Raw genomic sequence first — 20,920 nt, 5'->3', positions numbered from 1 at the left:
TCTCTTCGTTCTAAAGGTGGTGTTCGGACTTAATGGAGGAAAGGCACGCCTGGTTGTGGATGGGCTAAGGGCCCAGGAAGGCAGTTTGCCTGGAAATTCTACCATCAGCCCCAGAGAACAGGTTTACCTGGGGTTGCCGCTATCAAGAAAGCCAAAGGTAAAGCTAGAAAACAAGTTATTCTCAGTGTAGCTACAACTGCTATCATTGCCTGAACCATTTAAGACTCTAAATCCATTAAGTGATTGTTTGATATGTCCAATGTTCATAAGAGGAAGTACCCACTACATTTCCAAGCCTATGTATAAGGTCCAGGCTGAGACACAGGCATTGAAGAAGTGACGGTGGGCTTCTCTATGGCCTTAGAAACATGATTCTCTTAGCTTCTCTTCCAGAGAAGGGGACCAAGGTGTGTGTTGGTTGTTTTAATATTTTATGTGTGTGGGTATTTCGTTTGCATGTATGTATGTGCATCACATGTGTGCCTGGTCCCTGTGGAGGCCAGAAGAGGGCATCAGATTCCCCAGGGACTAATAGATGGCTATGAACTGCCATGTGGATGCTGGGGGTTAAATCGAGTCCTCTGAAAGAGTAACCAGTGCTCCTAGGCACTGAGTCATGTCTGCAGCCTGTGGCCGAGGTTTTGCGTTAAGATGATGTGTCCCAAGCTGTGGCATTCTCTGCCACATTTGCAAAACAGTAGCAGAAGCATGCACTTCCTATTTTGCTGCCTATCAGCTTGCTGTTGACTCGAGGTTTACTTTAAAGGTTTTTTTTTTTCTCTTTTATAAATGGAAGCCCAGTGTCCTTTATCATAAATAGTAAGTTACCACACAACTCAGTCCATGGAAATGAAGCAGCATCCTCAGTCTAGCCGGAGAGCCTGAGCTGTGTCTGTGAAGAAATCAAGATGGCATAAGGCATATTCTCATTGGCACAGCCAACGTGTTCCCTTTCTAGTCAGAGGGTTCCAAAGAGTCTTGAAGCTGCAGAAGATATGTGTGCAGAGAGAGGACGATTGGTGGGTGAGGGCCTGGGCTGGATCTCCAGCCACAGATGGGAAACACAAAGGCAGATGGGTATTTACGCCCACATATGCACCTTACTGTCCTTCGGGGTCTGAAATGATAGTGTAAGCGTAAGACTCAAACTTATGGCTATGGGACAGTTGAGAGTCCTCCGCCACTAAAGATGAGTTATAACTCACTGCTCTTGTCAACTTCAAAACCCCTCTGTGCTTGCTCTCCCTGCCTCTCCTCCCACCCTTCCCAGGTGCTGGCCTCATCCCGTATGCCTACATATGTGACCTTCCCCATACCATCATAGGTCAGTGATGCTGTGAGCAGCTCGGACCGAGGATACGTCTTTCTGTCCCTCCCTTGGGACCTGGTGTAACGTTTGCCTGCACTGAGATAAGAAGGACCCAGACTAAGCATCAGGCCTGGAAAGAGCTGTGACTAAAGCAGGCCTTGCACCAGTTTAGATTTTAGTGTTTCAGGGTGACCCAGTCAAAGCTGGGATAGCCCCATAGGGTACAACTTGGCCCACTCTTTGAACTAAAGCCACAACAAGGAAGAAAGCATGGCTTCCTACTATATGCATGTGTAGAAACTTTGCTATGTCTATCATGAATGACTCATACCATATATGATATGCAATATGGTATGTATGGCATATGCTTAGGTGGATCCTTACTGTTAACACTGAACTTTTCTACAACCTCTAAGCCTATTTTCCTTTCAGAGAAAAACCACAGAGCAGAGAGACCATGCAAGGATATGATTAGGTTATTCTTTTGACCCGGCGAGGCAGTTAAAGCACTGGCTGTTCTTCCAGAGGTCCTGAGTTCAATTCCCAGCAACCACATGGTGGCTCACAGCCACTTATAATATGATCTGATGCCCTCTTCTGGCATGCAGGTGTTCATGCAGATAAAGCACTCGTATACAGAAAATAATAAATCTTTAAAACAAACAAACCCCAAACCTTGTTAATCACAAGGTACAGATAGTAGCATCTGTTTACAATGTTGTATCTAAAGAACATGTGGGGTAATGGATTTTATGACATGGTCTCTTGGCCCAGTGGCTTTGGGCCTGTGACAAGACAGGACATCACAGCAGGGAATGTTTAATGGCGCAAAGCTACACACCTCCAGGTGGCTGGGAAGCAAAACCATGAGGGAAGGACCAAGATCTAGTACCCTCTGGGATGAGCATGCTGCCAGTGAGCTCATGGCCTCCTAAGGAGTGTGTAACCTTCTAGAGATGCCAGACAGCAAGCATGGCCTTTGGGACAGCTGAGATCCCAACTGTAGGAATATAATATCCAACAGTGCTTCTGCACAGCACAAGTGCAGCCAGCCCTGGGGATTCGCTGTTGGGTCATGGCCTGTCCTATTGTGTCTGCACTTGGTTTCAGTACAGAACTCTGTTGTCTAGTGTAATAACTATTTATTAAGGAAAACGGTATCATGGGGAAATGCATGGGGAACTACATTAAGTACTGTCTCATTGCCGTGTCAGCATGCCTGATGATAGCGACTCAGGGGAGGGAGGGTGGTTTGGCTCTCAGTTCTGAGGCACCGTCCAGCAGGGGCGAGGATGTGAGGTGGCTGGCACACGGCACTCACAGCCAGAAGCAGGGATGAGCGAAGAAGTGCAGCTGGGTTTCTATTCTGAAGACCGGGGGACGATGCCACCTACGTTTGTGGTGGATTTCCCGTCTCAGTTAACTTCATCTAGAAACCCCCTCAGACATGCCCAGTGACTTACCTGTGAGATGATTCCAGATCCCGTCAAGGTGACAATGTGAGCCATCATAAAAACTAACTTCTGAAGAGGCCCATCTTCCACTGCCACCACTTAACATTGCTACCGGCACCACGGGCATCTCTAAGGTCACTACCACCCCAACCCCAGACTTGATTAAGTGACCCCTTTAAACTCTAACTTCCCATCGAGCCTCTGGTTTACAGGTTTCCCTGGACACTTGACAGGAAGCCAAGGGCAACAGTCAGGAACCCCTGACTCTCTGAAGCAGGAAGAAGACATCTTCTAGAATCTTCTTCCTTTCCTAAGTCACATGCCCTTCACCTCAGCTTCTCTGGGAGCTACACAACATGAACTTTTATCCTCTGCTTCCTTACAGAGCCTCCCCCAGCACAGTTTTGTGGGGTGCCTGAGGGATTTCCAGTTGAACTCGAAACCCCTGGATTCTCCTTCTGCGAGGTTTGGGGTATCTCCCTGCTTGGGTGGCTCTTTGGAGAAAGGCATTTATTTCTCCCAAGGAGGAGGCCATGTGATCCTAGGTAAGGAGCAGTTCATGTCTCTAAGTCAGAAGAACTTTGCCCTCTTTCCTTAATTATGGTGTTTTAACTGTTTTTTTTTCTTTTCTTTTCTTTTGAAGCCAATTCTGTGTCCTTGGGGCCAGAGCTTAAGCTCACTTTCAGCATTCGCCCACGGAGTCTCACTGGGGTCTTAATTCACGTCGGAAGTCAATCTGGACAGCGCTTAAGTGTGTACATGGAGGCAGGAAAGGTATGCAGCAGGAGGCTTCCGTGGGAGGGAGGGAGCCAGAGCCCCTAACAGTCTGAAGGTCGGTGCAGGCAGAGTCCAGTGTTAGACCACGAGACCTGGTTTGGAGATTTTAACTTTCCATGTTTTTATTAGCAAGTCATTATCACCGTATTCTCTGCTTCATCTGTAAAACTGGGAAACCTCGAGACGTACCTTCCGCCCTAGACCATGGCCAAGTTCATCTGTAACTTCACGGAGAAGGCACTGTCCATGGTGGCCGCTGCCATGTCTTACTCAAAGCCTCTATTGGCCACATTTTGGCACTACATCAAGGTTGAGCTGGTTTCCCAACCCCTGGTGAAATCCTTACAGCTATTCAGAGCGTGAAAAATACAATTCACAGTGCCAAAGCTGGTGGCTTCAAACACCTTACAGTGAAGGAAGCCGTGCTTTGCTGAACGGTTTGGTGGCCACTGAGGTGTGGGTGTGGTTTTACATCGGAGAGATCATAGGCAAACGTGCGTTGTTGGCTATGATGTTTGAAGACCAATCTTTAACTTCCGATTTGAATTCTTATTTGAAGGTTTTTGGACCATGTATAATGAGACTCCCGTCTGAATAAAATACTAGCTGTGGAAAAAATAAATTGGGAAACGTCAAACAAAATTCTGGATTCTGGTGACACCACTTAAAGGGTCCTGAGGTTGATGCTTAAACTTCTTTGGGCCCAGTTTCAGTGTCTACAGAATACAGATAATAATTCTACCACCGAACTGAGCAGGCTGGACCTTGCTTAGCTTCTAAGGTCAGACCTGACTGGATACATTCAGGGCAGCAGGGCTGCAGGCAAATGTGGCCAAGTCTCAGTCCTAAGGCTTCGGTAGACCCTGAAGAAATGCCACGCAACACCCTGCCCATGCTTACACCCTGCCTGTCAGCCTCGGGTCATACCCACGCCTGGGCCCTGGGCTATGGAGTCCACACTGGACCCGTCGTCCTCTCTGTGCAGGTCTTTGGCTAAGCTGCTTGCTGGCTCCCACACCATCTCCCCGTCTGCATGGACTCTTCCCTCCCTTAATGCTCTCGCTGCCTTATGTCTCCATCACTCACAGACCTGAGCCAATAACCTATTTCTAATGACCATGGTATATTTCTTTAAAATGAAATTCTTCTAGGAATCTTCTCTGCAGCTAAGGCCCGAGTCAAAGAGGAATGTTGCACTGTTCTCTTTCATTTTGTTCTCTATAACTTATTAAAACTGGGGCAGTGTATCCCAGATGGCAATAAAACAGCTCAAACCACTACAACACCTTCCTTCCCATTTCCGGAGATCAAACCCAGAGCCTCTGACACTCAATGCAAGGACCCTATTTCAGGGCTACCCCCCTGGTCCCCAGCCCCCAATGTCATATTTTGGAAGTTTTATTGTCATTTAATTATACAAAATTATGTGTTTCCCTCTGACATTTCTGTGTGTCAGGGTAATAACTTTAGATCAGATTTACCTGTGAGTCTCTCTTGGCCCCTCCTACTCCTCTCTTTTTAGTTTGGGGGAACCAGTGAGTTCAGCTGGTTTTGCTGACAGGTACATGGGTGAGAGTCATTTCCAGGAGCACAAGCACCTTGCCAGCACCTCCATCTCCAGAAAAAAAAAAAAAAAAAGACACTCTTCCCTTAGAAACCGACAAGTGCCCTTAGATCCTCATGCTGAAGCTGTAGAGAACACACGGTCACTGACTGTTGAGAGAAGGATATTAGGGAGGGTCTTCAGAAGACAAAATCAAGACTTGGTGACCTTCCTAACTGTGGGGACACTGGTTAGCTCAAAACCTGCTTGAGAGTAGCCTGCCCTATGACGTAGTAGGCAAATCAGATGTAAACGACGTATAAACACCTATTTTAGCCTTCTCATTATATGCACTTTGACTCAACCTTTAGAAGATTCTGAAGGAGTCCCTAACCTGGAGAGTGGGAAGGTGGGATTCTGCCAACAATGTACCATGTGCATGATACATGCATGTCCTGTCAAATATAACCTGTAGCTTAATGTCCAGGATGGGAGCCTTCTGGTCTGCAGTGCACTAGGGGTTGTTATAACTGGGAGCCTTCTGGTGTGCAGGGCACTAGGGGTTGTTATAACTGGGAGCCTTCTGGTCTGCAGTGCACTAGGGGTTGTTATAACTGGGTGGCCTTCTGGTGTGCAGGGCACTAGGGGTTGTTATAACTGGGAGCCTTCTGGTCTGCAGTGCACTAGGGGTTGTTATAACTGGGTGGCCTTGCAGCAAGTGTGAGCCTCGCCAGCATTTTTAACTTCCACACCTCAGATGTTTTGGTTAGCAGTCATGAGGAGAGTGGACGGTGTTTGTCAGGAACCTCTGAGGACTGATAGAGGAGGGGCAGAGCCCATTGCTCTTATCAGGAATCCTAGTCAGGGCCTGGGCTTATCATTTGGCTGGTTTGCCTGGGAGAAGTATGAGGGAGAATTCTTTGGAAGCCTCAGGCACTGTATGGTCACTTGGTACAGGAGTCAGAGGGCCAACATCTAACATGATTCCTGGCTGCCTGTGTGCAGGGAAGACAGCAGGGGATGGCTGGCTCCGTGTGTTCTTCTGAAGAAAATAGCCAAATGCATATGTGTTTCAGGTCACAACCTCTGTGAACAGTGATGCAGGTGGAACTGTGACATCAATTACACCAAAGCAGTCTCTGTGTGATGGACAATGGCACTCGGTGGCAGGTATGACACTGGTAACCTTTGTACATACAGGGAAACCCTTTGACCTGTGTTTGAACTTCTCAAAAGCAGCCCCAGTCTGTCCACTGGGAGGGTTGGGCTATGACCAGCCCCCACCCCACCCCCAGGTTTCTTATCTGTTTCAACACAACTGTGCCTAGATTGTTTCCCAGCTTTTGTCTCTGACTCGAAGAGTGTGCTAAGTTCGGGGTACGGAAGGTTTCCTCACCCTGGCCCGCCCAGAAAACTGAGAAGTTGCTTTAGTCTTTAAGGAAGGAATAACATTGCGGCTTGCATTTTGAACTATCTGCTTCTGAACTCCTTGGGAACAACAAGAAGAAGCCACGTTTCTAGGGGTAGACAGATGACTCAGTGGGTAAGAGCTAGATCTTCTAGAGGGTCTAGTGTGATTCCCGACGCCCACATGGGGTGGGTCACCACTACCTGTCCCCTAAATCTGGGAGGTTCGTGCCCTCTTTTGGCTTCTCAGGCACTGCACTCACAAACATATTCACACAGACAGTCAGATAGACAGATGCATGTGCATATGTACACACACACACACACACACACACACACACACACACACACACACACACACACGCACTTTACAGAAGAAGCCAGCTTTAAGTTCCTTCCGTCCCTTACTCCTGTGACTGTGGGCAAGTTACTTTAACATACACATTGCCTCAGTTTCCTCATTTGTAAAATGAAGATAAAAATGGTGTCATAGGTTTGTGAAAATTAAATGAGGTAGTTAGTGTGTATGAAGTGCACAGCCTGCATCTGATCCATAGCAGCGTTCAGTCAGCACCCAGTTTTACTGTTGGATTTTCAAGGATCATTGTTAGTTTTTAATAATTGTTACATCTTAATCCAAACTATTCAAACGGAGCGGTGCTGTAAGGTGAGCGTATGCTCTCAGAATCTGTTGTTCTAGTCATAACTTGTGGGTGTTGGAGAGCCATGAGCCTGAGGCTAGGGATGTAGCCAGCTGGTAGGACGCTCACCTCGTGTGCATGAAGCCCTGGCTCTGATCCCCATGGACCATGCATGGCTGTGCTCACCTGGGATCACAGCACCGGGTCGGTGAAAGACGAGGACCAGAGGTTTAAGGCTGGCTAGAGATGCATAGTAAGTTTGAGACCAGGATGAGACCTTGTTAGCAAGTAAGTAAGAAACAAACAAACTTTTATCTTTTCTTGGCCTTTTGGCTAAGATCAAGTGTAGAGATACCTGAGTCTGTAATAACTAAAATACCTTTTTGTAAAACGTAGTGCTTTCTTGGCTAATTTGAAAGCTGTCTTTCAGTTAGATACACTTATCAAGATGGGAGAAAGATGTGTTGAGGGTCAAAGTTTGTAGGGACTGACCCTGGCCTCTTAAGTAGCTGTGGTCAGATCACATGAACGTGGCTTCAAGACACAAGAGACCAGGGCCTGGGTTTCCTCTCTTATGTGAGCAGGATAATGACGTGGTCTTTGTGTATTCACCGTGTGTATGTTCGCGTGTGTGCAGGTGTGTGTGCACACACCCGTGGAAGCCAGAGACCAAAGTTCGTTCCTCAGGTGCTAACCACTTTGGTTTCTGAGACAGGCTTTATTGGCCTGGAGTTCACCAATGTGGGCTGACTGGCGAGCATGCCTTGGGGATCTGCTCATGCCTCGGGATCTGCCCATGCCTCGGGGATCTGCCCATGCCTCGGGGATCTGCCCATGCCTCGGGGATCTGCCCATGCCTCGGGATCTGCCCAGGGGATCTGCCCATGCCTCAGGGATCTGCCCATGCCTCGGGGATCTGCCCATGCCTCAGGGATCTGCCCATGCCTCAGGGATCTGCCCATGCCTCAGGGATCTGCCCATGCCTCAGGGATCTGCCCATGCCTCAGGGATCTGCCCATGCCTCGGGGATCTGCTCATGCCTCAGGATCTGCCCATGCCTCGGGATCTGCTCATGCCTCGGGATCTGCTCATGCCTCGGGATCTGCTCATGCCTCGGGATCTGCCCATGCCTCAGGGATCTGCCCATGCCTCGGGGATCTGCTCATGCCTCAGGGATCTGCCCATGCCTCAGGGATCTGCCCATGCCTCAGGGATCTGCCCATGCCTCGGGATCTGCCCATGCCTCGGGATCTGCCCATGCCTCGGGATCTGCCCATGCCTCGGGATCTGCCCATGCCTCGGGATCTGCCAATGCCTCAGGGATCTGCCCATGCCTCAGGGATCTGCCCATGCCTCAGGGATCTGCCCATGTCTCAGGGATCTGCTCATGCCTCAGGGATCTGCCCATGCCTCAGGGATCTGCCCATGCCTCCGCTGCCATGCCTCAGGGATCTGCCCATGCCTCAGGGATCTGCGCATGCCTCAGGGATCTGCCCCTCAGGGATCTGCCCATGCCTCAGGGATCTGCCCATGCCTCAGGGATCTGCCCATGCCTCGGGGATCTGCTCACCCCACCTCCCTGGCACTGGGACTGCAGCAAAGCTACCTCCACACTTGGCAATTTTTTTGTTTTCAGGTAGTCTGAGAGCTTGGACTCAGATCCTCACACTTGCAAGGCAGACATTTAACCAACTCGGCTGTCTCCTCAACCCCATGGGGTCATTGTAGGGATCTGATTTAGTGAGGGCTGCATTTCTACCCAAGGCTGAGCAACTGCCTTCAAACAGTCCCCCTGAGGGTCCCATGGGAAAGACAATGGTTCAAAGGCAATGGTGACACAGGGGTGCACTCATCAGAACTAACCAGCTTCCTTTCATCCAGTCTCCGTTAAACAGCACATCCTGCATCTAGAACTGGACACAGACAGTAGCTACACAGTCGCACCGCTTTCCTTCTCACCAAACAGCACCCGAGGGTCACTGCACGTCGGAGGTGTTCCAGGTAAATAAATCTAGTCCCAACTTGTACAGCCATGTTAGAGCCCAGGGGCTCTTGATGTCTTCCCATCCCAACAGCCAAGGGTCCAACACTTGAGTAAAGAAAAGAGCATTCCTGGTGCCCAGTGCAGGGGCAAGGCCCTTTGCCTCAGCATCTAGGCACATCTCAGGGTAACGCAGGCACGTGAATGCTGCCTCCTCTGGTCCCAAGCCTGTCATTTATAACCCTCCCTTAAGAGGCTTCATTAAGTCAGAAGCCTATGTCAGCAAATAAGAAAGAAAGCTGACGAGAAATAATGGTTTCTCTTCCCCAGGCCCTGAGTGACCGTTGAGTCCAAATGGGAGAATGGGGCAGGTTGAGACAGTCACATTAAAGACTGAAATGTTGCCTGGAATGGGTCCTTTTATTCTTCCTTGTTTTATATCCTTCAGAGAGTCAGCTCATTAGTTTTATAGTCCTTTCATAACCCATAAAAAGTAGCAGAGTTGAGAGTTATGTTCTATTGATTCGAGCTGCAGGAGTTCTTTCTCTAGTGGCAAGGGACAGCTTTGCTGCCAGTATATCACAGCAGGCAGGAGGTCTGAGATGGCCAGGGGCCGAGCTCTGGGGTCTCTGGATTTCTAATAATATTCTTAACCCCCTCCCCCACATGTGATCATTTCTTGGGATGAGCTATCCATCGAGTGTCTCTTCCTTTCTCTTTCAGACAAATTGAAAATGCTTACACTCCCTGTGTGGAACTCATTTTTTGGCTGTCTGAAGAATATTCAAGTCAACCATGTCCCTGTCCCCATCACAGAAGCCGCAGAAGTCCAAGGTTCTGTCAGCCTGAATGGCTGCCCTGACCACTAACCCTACACAGCAAGATTCACCTTTGGAAGTACCACCAGCCAAGTGTACCCCTCCCCCATCAAAGCCATCAAGCCAGCACAGCACACACTGACAGAGCAATGTCATTTTGAGTTCCAACCACACAGACCCATCACTCTGTCTTTCAGTGACACATATGCATTTTCTATCAAACCCCAATTCATGAAGAAAATGAGCAAATTGTCATTCAAACATTCGCACAATGCTTTTGTTAATATTATTTTTCCACTAAGAATCAAATGCCTTTTAGAGAACCTTTTTCCCCAATTGCTAAAAAAGAACATCTTGTTTAGAGCACTTTATGAATACAAAACTTTAAAACATTTTAAATCGCTACAGTTCACTGGGATTGAATAAATGTGATGCACTCTTCAAATTATGATGTTTTACCAGCAAGGAAAGCCAAGGGCTGACGATCACTGATAATTAGATTAATTCTTCAGCACTTGCTCAAGGTGTTATCTGCTACGTGATTTCCTACAAATAGTTAGCGAGTGCGTGCTGGGAGGTTATTTGCATGGCTCCACGTGTGAACTACAGTAAAGTTGAATAAGTAAGTTCTGCCCTTGGGGGTGTGCACTAGACACATTGGTCCTCATAAATCAGGAACTAACAAGTTGAAGTACTGACCTCACTAATACTAGCGAGGCTCACCAGCTCCCCAATCCTTGCCTTCCCCAGTCTTCTACAAACCAGGTCCCAGGTATCATCAGTGCCCTGAGAACCCAGGCCATCTAAGTAGAGGGGCTAAGATGAAGTGTGCGCCATAACTAAAGCTTTATGTATCTTTCTGCGCACACATGGAGGCCAGAGCTCAGCATCGGTGCCTCCCTCAACCTCGTTCCACCTAATTCCTGAGACAAGGTCTTTCACTGAACCCAGAGCTCAAAATCATGACTGGGCTTTGGTGCCTAGACGGTCTCTCCAGGGTCCTCCCACCTCCATCCCACAGTACTGGGGTTACAGATATGTGCCTCGATTTCAGACAGATGCTGGGGATCTGAGCTTGGGTCTCCATGCTTATACCCATTAAGCCATCTAGACAGCTTGATGACAGGAGCTTTTATGGCAAGCCAACAGGAGCCAGCCAGGAGGAATCACTTTTAGATTTATCTACGAAATAATGCACGATACAACAGACCAACATTATTACCCAGAGCCACTATTTTCCATAACAAAATAGAAATATTGGATATAACAAAATTGGGCATAGTAAGGAAAATTGCGTATAATCTATATGTTCTTCTTATAGCTGCTTCTGAATTTGAGTTGCAGTCCTGTCCTTGCATGCTCTTCCCACCACAGTCCTCCCAATACTTCCCCCCAACTCCAGCTGCACACCACTGGAGTGTTCTTCTGCAGAGGCAGCTACTTCCCGACTACAGCAGATGGTTAGCGGAAGCAGACTGGTCGGTGATCTTTAGGGACACTAACTATGCCAGCTCTCAGGCTGAACTGCCTGGCTGTAAGTCAGCTGCTTCAGAATACATTGATTTTCAGATGAAAAAAATAATTCCCATTGGTGGTCTTGGCGTCTGCTGGAAGCCCCTCTGTGCTGCCTATCAGCGGCAGGTCTTCACGCCATCTCTCTCCTCGGTTCTCCATGTTACCCAGCACTCATTAGTGCTGGATGCTTATAAGCAATTTGTACACTCATGGTGGGACAGCTACTTCTTTTTAATTCATTTTTCACTTTTATGCACATTGATGTTTTTCTTATATGTATGTCTGTGCACCATGTGTACACAGTGCCTGCTGAGGCCAGAACAGGGTGTCAGGTCTCCTGGACGTTACAGATACCTGTGAGCTTCTATGTGGGCACTGGGAATCGAACCCAAGCCATCTGGAACAGCAACAAGTGTTCTTAGTCACAGAACCAGCTCTCCAGCCCTGACAGTTCTTTATTGACTAATTGCTGTGAGTTTTCTCTCCCTTCTGTAATAACGACAAAGAGAACAGCCACCCATCTGGGTTTGCTGAATAAATCCCAGCCACCAATGTCCAGCAGAATCCAGGTGGATTCAGCCAGGGGATGTCACTGTGGCTGCTGTCCAGTTAGAGGTATGTGTTCCCTGTGAAGGAAGTTTCTGCCCCTGCAGTGGAGCTCTTGTGGGGACTGTCAACACCCAAGCACAGTACAAACACAACCACAAATGGGGAGTGCCTTGGCGAGCTCAGCAGGGACATCGGGCCAATCTCGGACCTGGTCAGCATGAGGACACCTGGTTCCTGCTGTGGTCTGGATAGTGAGTCCATCAAAGGTGCAGAAGTTCTGTCAGGGACTGGAGGTGCTGTGAACTTTTATTAGGAAGTGGAATTGCGAGGTCCTTAGGTCACTGGGAGACACTGCCTAGAAAGTGTTCTGGGACTGCGCCGTCCTTTCTGTGCTTCCGGCTTCGATCTGTGGCTGCTCCACCTGACACAGCCTCCCACTACGGAGGGCTACCGCTGACATTACCAAACTGAGCTGCTGCAGACAGCATGCCCTCCAACTCTGAGGGGAATCCTCCTCTCTAAGAAGTCTGTTACCTCATTTACCTGTGGTAATTCACACCTAATGAATACAGTTCCGTGTGAAGTTTGGAAACAGCTCATCTTAGGAAGCAAAACCATCAGATGCTTAAAGAGCTACCACATGCCATTATGAGTCTGCTCCTGTCAGCAATCCTCAGGGTACCTGTTGACCTCACTCCTCCACATACAAGGCTCTCTGTAGTTTGATCTCAGAGACAAACAGCACAGGGAGCGACAGAACTTTCCCTTCTAGGCAGAAGTGGTCTCAGCCATAGAGAGCACTGGCTCAGCTCCTTCAGCCACTCTTCCCCTAGTGGAGAACACAAAACCCAACCCCTGCCCCATCAACCAGACTTCTTCCAGTTCCCAAGTTCTCTGTCCTTGTTTGCTTTCTGTTGCTGTGATATAATTGACCAAAACCAACCCGGGGGAGGAAAGGGCTTGGCTCATGTTTCCACCGTTGAGGGTGCTCTGGACGGGGATGGAGGCAGAGGAATGTTGCCGGGTGGCCTGCTTCCTCTGAGTGGCTCAGCTAGCCTTCTTATCCAAACCTGGCCCACCTGCTAAGGGGATAGCACTACCCACAGTGGACTGGGCTTTCCTACATCAATTAAGAAAATGTCCCACAGGTACAGCCATGGGCCAGTCTGATCTAGGTAATTCCCAAGCCACTCTGGAGTGTATTAATTGACATCTGAGTTCAGGTATGGTAGAGTCGCCCTGAAAACATTTAATTATTTTCTAGGAGTGATGACTGTGACCCAGCACATGAGTGAAACAACTTTTAAAACTATATTCTTCCACTGAATGTAAGTGGTATATGTATTCATTAAGGAGAACTTAGAACTATGTATAAATGCATTAAAAATCATCCCAAGGGGCCAGAGAGATGGCTTAGAGGACGAGAGTACACACAGCTCTTGCAGAGAGATGGCTTAGAGGACGAGAGTACACACTGCTCTTGCAGAGAGATGGCTTAGAGGACGAGAGTACACACTGCTCTTGCAGAGAGATGGCTTGGAGGACGAGAGCACACACTGCTCTTGCAGAGAGATGGCTTGCAGGATGAGAGTACACACTGCTCTTGCAGAGAGATGGCTTAGAGGATGAGAGTACACACTGCTCTTGCAGAGAGATGGCTTAGAGGACGAGAGCACACACTGCTCTTGCAGAGAGATGGCTTGGAGGACGAGAGTACACACTGCTCTTGCAGAGATGGCTTAGAGGATGAGAGCACACACTGCTCTTGCAGAGAGATGGCTTGGAGGACGAGAGTACACACTGCTCTTGCAGAGAGATGGCTTGGAGGACGAGAGTACACACTGCTCTTGCAGAGATGGCTTAGAGGACGAGAGCACACACTGCTCTTGCAGAGAGATGGCTTGGAGGACGAGAGTACACACTGCTCTTGCAGAGATGGCTTAGAGGATGAGAGCACACACTGCTCTTGCAGAGAGATGGCTTGGAGGACGAGAGTACACACTGCTCTTGCAGAGATGGCTTAGAGGATGAGAGTACACACTGCTCTTGCAGAGAGATGGCTTAGAGGACGAGAGTACACACTGCTCTTGCAGAGATGGCTTAGAGGATGAGAGTACACACTGCTCTTGCAGAGAGATGGCTTAGAGGACGAGAGTACACACTGCTCTTGCAGAGAGATGGCTTAGAGGACGAGGGCACACACTGCTCTTGCAGAGAGATGGCTTGCAGGACGAGAGCACACACTGCTCTTGCAGAAGACCCAGGTTTGGCTCACAACTGCCTGTAATTCCTCCAGTTCCGAAATTCTTTGCTGCTCTCTGTGAGCACTGCACTTCCATGCACAAACTTCTGTTTACTTTTTCTTCTCTCCCCCTCTCAAAAATATAATCTTTAATAATTGCCTACAATCTGACACTTAGAAGTCTGCTTACATTGTTATGTGTCCGTTAATCTTTTAAAATGAGCATGTATTTCCTTACGAGTGTCCAATACACTTCCCCTGTGATTTTAGAAGTAGGCCGTTTCCAGTCTTTGCAAAGCACTTCATTTCACCTGCTAAAACTTCTATAATGTAACCATCATGTAATGTAACTGTTTCTTAATTGCGAATTTCACTATTTTTGAAGTTGTAAGCAGCAGTAAATGAAGATGTCTTGTGATATAAATTTATTCTCATGATAGTTTCTTAGACATGAATCCAGTAGTCAAAGGACATGAATGTTTTAATGGTTATAGTTAGTTATTGCCAAACTGACTCCCAAAAGAAAGATCTCTCTTCAGTAAGATACATTTTTAAATGGTCTTAGCTCTTGAGCTCCCCTCCCAAGGTCTTATGGGCCATCACACCGAGAGCAGCCCTCTGAGCAATGCAGCCCTGGTAGTCCAGCACGACCCCATCACCTTCTCAGAACACACGGCTGGTCGATGGGATGCTTGACTCTGAGGGACAATTCTACAGATGCCGTAAGAAAATGCAGTGCTACTGCAGTCCCTAGAACTGGCTCAGAGTCACGATTGAGCAAGCCAGGAGTGCAGAACAGGTCCTGTTCTGAGGTCTCTGTGCCACTGCCAAGATCAGACCGTTTTTTAAAATGGAGCCAGACACCACAAGAGGATTTGGACGCTGAGCTGTTGTTCTCTCTCAGCAGCCCTGGTGTTGTTCTCTCTCAGCAGCCCCGGGCTTCACTAGGTCCAGCTGCCTTCTCCCCTGGTGCGGAAGTTTGCATTCACTGTGACTAAATTCTCACCGCAGGTCTTTCAGGCAAAATTCCAGATTTTAATATATTTTTCTCCTCTGGGTGTGTGTGTGTGTGTGTGTGTGTGTGTGTGTGTGTGTGTGTGTGTGTGTGTGTACACATGTGTGTGCTGCATAAGCACACCATTACACACACATGAAGGTCAGAGATAAGCAGCAGGAGTTGGTTCACTGTGTGGTTCCCAGGTATTGAACTTGGGTCATCACGCTTGACAGCAGTGCCTTTAACCTGCTGATCCTTCTTGCCAGCCCAAATTCCAAAATTTTTAACTGTTAAAAGCCCAAGAATCCGCCCCCCTCTTCAACTGCCTTGGTTCCCAACAGAGAAATCCAAAGCAGAATTTGGATACTACAGATATTTATGGGGTAGTGTGTGAGGATTGGTAGGTACATATGTGTAGTGTGCAAGGCTCAGCCCAGGGTAACTCATGTTGCCACACTTAGTATTTCCTAGAAATGGGTCTTCCAAGCTCCATCTAGGTCATTACAACATATGCAGTAGGTGGCTGGAAAATAGTGTCACGTGATATACTGCAGTGTCACATGATGTACTGCAGAACATAAGGACCTACCCCCAACCATCCCCCTTCTCCCCTCTTCTCTCTCTCCTCCCTCACTCCCAGCTCCTAGCATAGTGAGCACCATTTCACTCTCTAACACATGAAATAAACTCTTTAGCTCCTATGTAAGACTAAGATAAAGAAGAATGTGTGTGTGTGTGTGTGTGTGTTATTTTCCTAATGTCCTCCACAAATGGCAGCATTTCATTCCTTTTTTACAGCTGAATACTATTCCATTTTGTAGCTCTGACATATTTCCTTTACTTGTTCATCTATCACTGGACCCTAACTGATGCCTTGGCGCTTGTAGATGGAGCAGCAGAGCACAGTGGATGCTCTCCCTGGCATTTTCTATACCTTGCCCCTCTCCCCTTTGGTTATCAAGCCTAGTAATGGGTGTGCTAGATCATATGGCCATACCGTTTTCCATAGATGCTGCACTAATTTACACTGAGTGGCAACGTTCATGAGCGCCCTTTTCTTTCCACCCTTTCCAGCCTTCATTTGCAAATTGACTGTAGTCGTTCAAGTTCAGTGATCATCACTTACCTGATGTGGGCAGATACCGAGCCACGGCTGAGTCCTCTGCGACTGTTCCTCTGCCTTGCCAGTTGTCTTTTCACTCTGATATTTTTCTCTTCCAGAAATTGCTTAGGTTGTTAAAGTCCTGTTTGTGGGACGATGTCACAGGTGAGGCAGGTACAAGATAGAAGGAGGCCTGTCATTGGATGAGAAGGAAGGATGGGTAGGAGAAAAGTTTGGAGGAAGAGGAGGAGACTGGAACAGAAATGAAGAAGAGACAGGAGGGACAGGGAGAGAAGCCGGGGCAGGACAATATGGCAGGTGACGTTAAGATTCCGCTCTGTGTATTTACAGTTGTTATTAATGTTCTTAAGGGATGGATGGTACTGGGCTTTGTATGTTTAGGTGGGCAATTATATCTTATCAATTGGGCCAAAAGTTATTGTGTTGTGTGTTCTTTCATGTAGTGATTTAAGTGTAAGAAAGTGTGCAGCGGCTGGTCTGGGCCGCCACAGAGCTGGGATGTGTGTTTCTGGCATGGAGACCTGCCTTGGGAACTAGAGAGGTAGAGAGATTGCTGACGGCTCAGAGAGAGGCCTTCAGCAGTGTGATATGGGATGGAGCAGAGCGGGTGAGACGCTTTGCTGACTGAGACTTAAGATATCCAGCAGATATCTTGGAGCACTGCAGTGTAGACCTAGTGGGGATGAAAGACTGCTATATTTTTTATATTTTTACAACAACACCTGCTTGTCTATTTTTGGTTTTGTTACCTTGCTTTGAGATTATTTCCTTATACTGATATATTGAAGTGTGGTCTGGGTTTTCTTCTAGAAGTTTTATGTCCTTTGTTCATTTTGAGTTAATACTTGTATGCAGACTTCTAATCAACCTTCTGTACATCCCAGCACCAATTGCTGAAGAGACTATGGCTCGTGTGTACATCTGAAGCATCTTTGTCAAGCACCTGGCTATGGTGCGTGGACTGTGTCCTGCCCTGTGTGCTGGTTTTTATATCAGTGCCATAGAGTTTGGTTAGATAGCTCTGTAGAGTGTTTCACATTATTAAATGCCTCCTGCTTCGCGCCTTGTGCTCATGAGTGATTTTGTGATATTTGGTCTGCCATGATTTCTTACTCACCTGTTCCTCTCCCTCTGTCCCTCTCTCCCTCTCCCCTTATCCCATGAGAGACACTGGCAGCTGTGTTGGTGGGCTGTGGTGGATGGTTCTAGTTCTTTACTCTTCTAATAATATAACTCACCCCGCCTGTAGATGCACTCCAGAACGACATCTTCATACTTGACAGAGAAGCAGAAACACACTTGGAATGTCCCCATTAACTGTCCTCGGAACCACAGCAATTGTTCTCTTAAGGAGGGGACAGTCTTGAGCTGACCAGTGCTGGTTCCTAGAAATTGTTTCCTTCCATTCTCAAAAAGGCATCGGTGGCCCAAGAATGTATAGATTCAATTCCACATGGGTTTTGAGTGTGTGGTTATTCATGCTACATAAGTCCTAGCTATACTGAACTTTGAGAGTTGCAGTAGAGAAAGGTCCTGAAACGCTGGAGTCTCTCCATGAGTATGCAGAGGGCTGGGTGCACACTGATTAGGTTCTCTCTCACCAGGCTTTTGTCAATCACTTGGTAAGCTTAATTATTCCACACTGAGATGGGTATCCCTGAATTGAAATAGAGCTATAAATAGTAGACCCTGAAATAAAGTCTGTAGTATGAATATATTTATAAATCCTGGCCGGTAAACCAGGAAAGGGAATAACATTTGAAATGTAAATAAAAAATATCCAATAAAAAAAAAAAAAGAAAAAAATAAATGCAGGGTTCCAGTGCAGGGTTCCTTCCTGCCTTTGACCATTTATGTTCCTGAATGAAACACACACACACACACACACACACACACACACACACACACACACACACACACACACCTTCTACATTGTAATATGCCTTAAGTAGCACAATTCCTGGGCCTAGTCTCCGTGCTGCTAGAATCTACCTCCCCTGATAATTCTGAGTTATTACTAACTTCTGTGTTCCATATTGGCTGCTCTGACCAATGGAGCAGCCTCTGGGCTGTGTTCTCTTGGCCTTTTACATGTGTTCTGCTTCTCCCTCAGGCACAGCTCCTAAGGCATGAAGGCTCCCCCTTGCGTGTTCTTATCCTTCCATGGTGGTTTCTGTGTTTCTCCTTCCTTCTCCTCATGGGCCCGAGCCCAGGAAACATAAACCCCACCTCTCTCTTCTTCCCAGTTATTGGCTGTTGTCATCCTTATTTACCAATCATAATTAACTAGGGGCAGATTCCCAGAAGCAATGTCCATACCCTCTCATGCAAAGTTTTTGGGGACCCAAATTAACATCAGAATACAAGCAGCTACAGAGTCTATTCAAAAGACCAATCTCAAGCTTTTGATTATTCCTCCAACAAATAAACTTCCTCTAAAACAAAGCCTGCAGTTTGGGACACAAGTGGCAGGGCCTAGCTGGCCTTCTACTGCAATGCTGATGGCAATGTCACTGAGAGGGGAAAAACACATGGGAGGGCTTCTGGGTCAACCAAAGACCAAGCCATGACAAGCCAGCTCCCAAAGGAACTGTCTCCTGTTGCATAGTTCTTTTTCTGAAGTCACTGGAACTTGAGCTATTCATTGATTCCTTGAGCTGATAATTCCAGCTGAGGTTGAAGCACACAGCCTTTTTCTCTTGTAGTTTGGAATATTCTAGAATTTTGAGGAACAGAGCTTACCTCTGTTATTTCACAAGCTGTTTCTTGATAACTAAGTGAGAATACATCTGTAAACTGTGCTGGAAAAGTATTACTATTGTTTCTACTGTTCACAACACTTTATCATGGGGTCAAAGGTTAAATCAGGTCTGGGGTATAGCACACTTGATAGAGTGCTTGCCTAGTGCTCATGAAGTCCTGAGTTCAGACCCTAGAACTACAGAAACCAGACATGCCTATTATTGTGGCTCTGGGGAGATGAAGGCAGGAGGATTAGAAGTTCAAGGTCAACTTGGCTTCATATCAAATTCAAGGCTAGGGGGTATTCATGAGACCTTGTACTCAAACCTCTAAAAGTTAAACATGAAGAGTATGGCCATCAAAGACCTCGTGAAGATGTATCCTGACTTCAACTTGATCTTTCTCTGACCTGCTCTTCTAAGGAACGAAGGAGGAAGAACGTTGTCCCCTGGGTGTGCTACTGATGTCTACACATGCAAGGTAGACTTGAAGTTAAGGAGAAACCTTAATAGCAGCTCCTATGTCCAGTTCCCCATCCCATCTGCTTCCCGGCGTGTCACTGTGACTTTCAGTGACCAGCACTGGCCTTTCTTTGACTGCACCTTTCTCTGGCTCATGAATTCAGCTTTATACACCTGTGCCACAGGTCAACTATGTGAGAGATTAAGGCCCTAAGTGAATCCCCTCAGGGACGATACACAGAAACTTGTGTCTTGTTCCTGTAATCCTTCCAACACACACACACACACACACACACACACCATGCTGGTGTACCAATTCTCCAAGTTTATACTCCAACTGCCTTCAGTGATACCTATCGTGGCAACACTCCATGGTGGGTTGCCCCTTCCCCTTTCTCATGACTGCTGTTCCTTTAACCTCTCAAAGAAACGACACACTCAGGGTCTACTGAGGGGAAGCCAAGCCTATGTAGCGTCTACAGAGCAGCTATCTCTCATCCTGGATTATATATGTAATGTAAATAATTTCTCTAAAGACAGAGAACTCCGAAGATTCCTAAGGTGGCTCCTGCTACCTAATGTCAAATAAGCACTGAGGTCATCACTCCTATAATTCCCAGGCCAAGTGAAGGCAGACACATCATGCTAACCACAGATGAAGAATAGTCTAAAGGCTTCTGGAAACACGAAGCGACTTATTCCAGCACCTTCGGTTCCACGTGGTAGAGTTGGCTGTATCCTCGCCTTCTTTAGCCCACACCCCTCTTTTTTTGTTGATTTTTTTTTTTAATCTGCAGGGAGGCAGAATGAAATGACAACAATTTACCATTCTTAATCTGGTATCATCTGTCTGATTGAAGTGAGGTATCTGGCCAGCCATTTGAAGATTGAGATAAAGACAGAATGTTAGCTCACATGATATATCAAGATTAACTTGAGACATTTGAAGATTCAAGTGAAATAAAATCATGGAAGTGCTAGAAGAAAATGACATTGGATATGATCAGAGGAAACTTGGAAGGCAGGACGATGTCAAGGCAGAAGGGAACAGGGCAAAGGGACAGTAGCTGGACCTCTCAGCTTGTATGAAGGCTTCTTAATTGCAAATATCCCATACCTATGTACACAGAAAGTGAAGAGAAATTTAGTTCCTCCCTTGTTTCCTTGAAAGGCCAAACCAGGAAAAGGAATAAACATAAGAAATCAGATTTCTATGTGGCAAGAAATGCAGTTAAATAAAACACTGAGAAAATATTTGTAAAATGCAATTGAGAAAACATTCATATTTTCATGTGTTGAGAACTTTACATAACCGTACACATGGCTTGCAGCACTGACTTCAGAGGAAGGGGCAGGACAGT

At 47.1% G+C, this 20,920-nt stretch overlaps 1 protein-coding gene and 2 pseudogenes across 2 annotated transcripts in view; all 3 read left to right on the top strand.

Moving 5' to 3' along the window:
* Lama3 (laminin subunit alpha 3) overlaps nucleotides 1-10,375 on the top strand; it is a 228,620-nt gene extending 218,245 nt beyond the window's left edge. For both annotated transcript variants that reach the window (XM_032885613.1, XM_032885614.1), the window contains 6 exons: nucleotides 17-157; nucleotides 3,149-3,308; nucleotides 3,407-3,537; nucleotides 6,160-6,253; nucleotides 9,013-9,132; nucleotides 9,836-10,375. In XM_032885613.1, the coding sequence (XP_032741504.1) occupies nucleotides 17-157; nucleotides 3,149-3,308; nucleotides 3,407-3,537; nucleotides 6,160-6,253; nucleotides 9,013-9,132; nucleotides 9,836-9,981 (792 nt within the window). In that variant the 3' untranslated portion in view covers nucleotides 9,982-10,375. The remainder of the gene's footprint in view (nucleotides 1-16; nucleotides 158-3,148; nucleotides 3,309-3,406; nucleotides 3,538-6,159; nucleotides 6,254-9,012; nucleotides 9,133-9,835) is intronic.
* LOC116884881 lies at nucleotides 3,601-4,537 on the top strand (annotated as a pseudogene).
* Nucleotides 7,445-7,594, top strand: LOC116885040 (annotated as a pseudogene).
* Nucleotides 10,376-20,920: the final 10,545 nt, after the last annotated feature.

The sequence above is a fragment of the Rattus rattus genome, chromosome 15 (assembly GCF_011064425.1).
Source record: "Rattus rattus isolate New Zealand chromosome 15, Rrattus_CSIRO_v1, whole genome shotgun sequence".
NCBI classification, from domain to species: Eukaryota; Metazoa; Chordata; class Mammalia; order Rodentia; family Muridae; genus Rattus; species Rattus rattus.
This window is presented reverse-complemented; position numbering and strand designations above follow the sequence as displayed.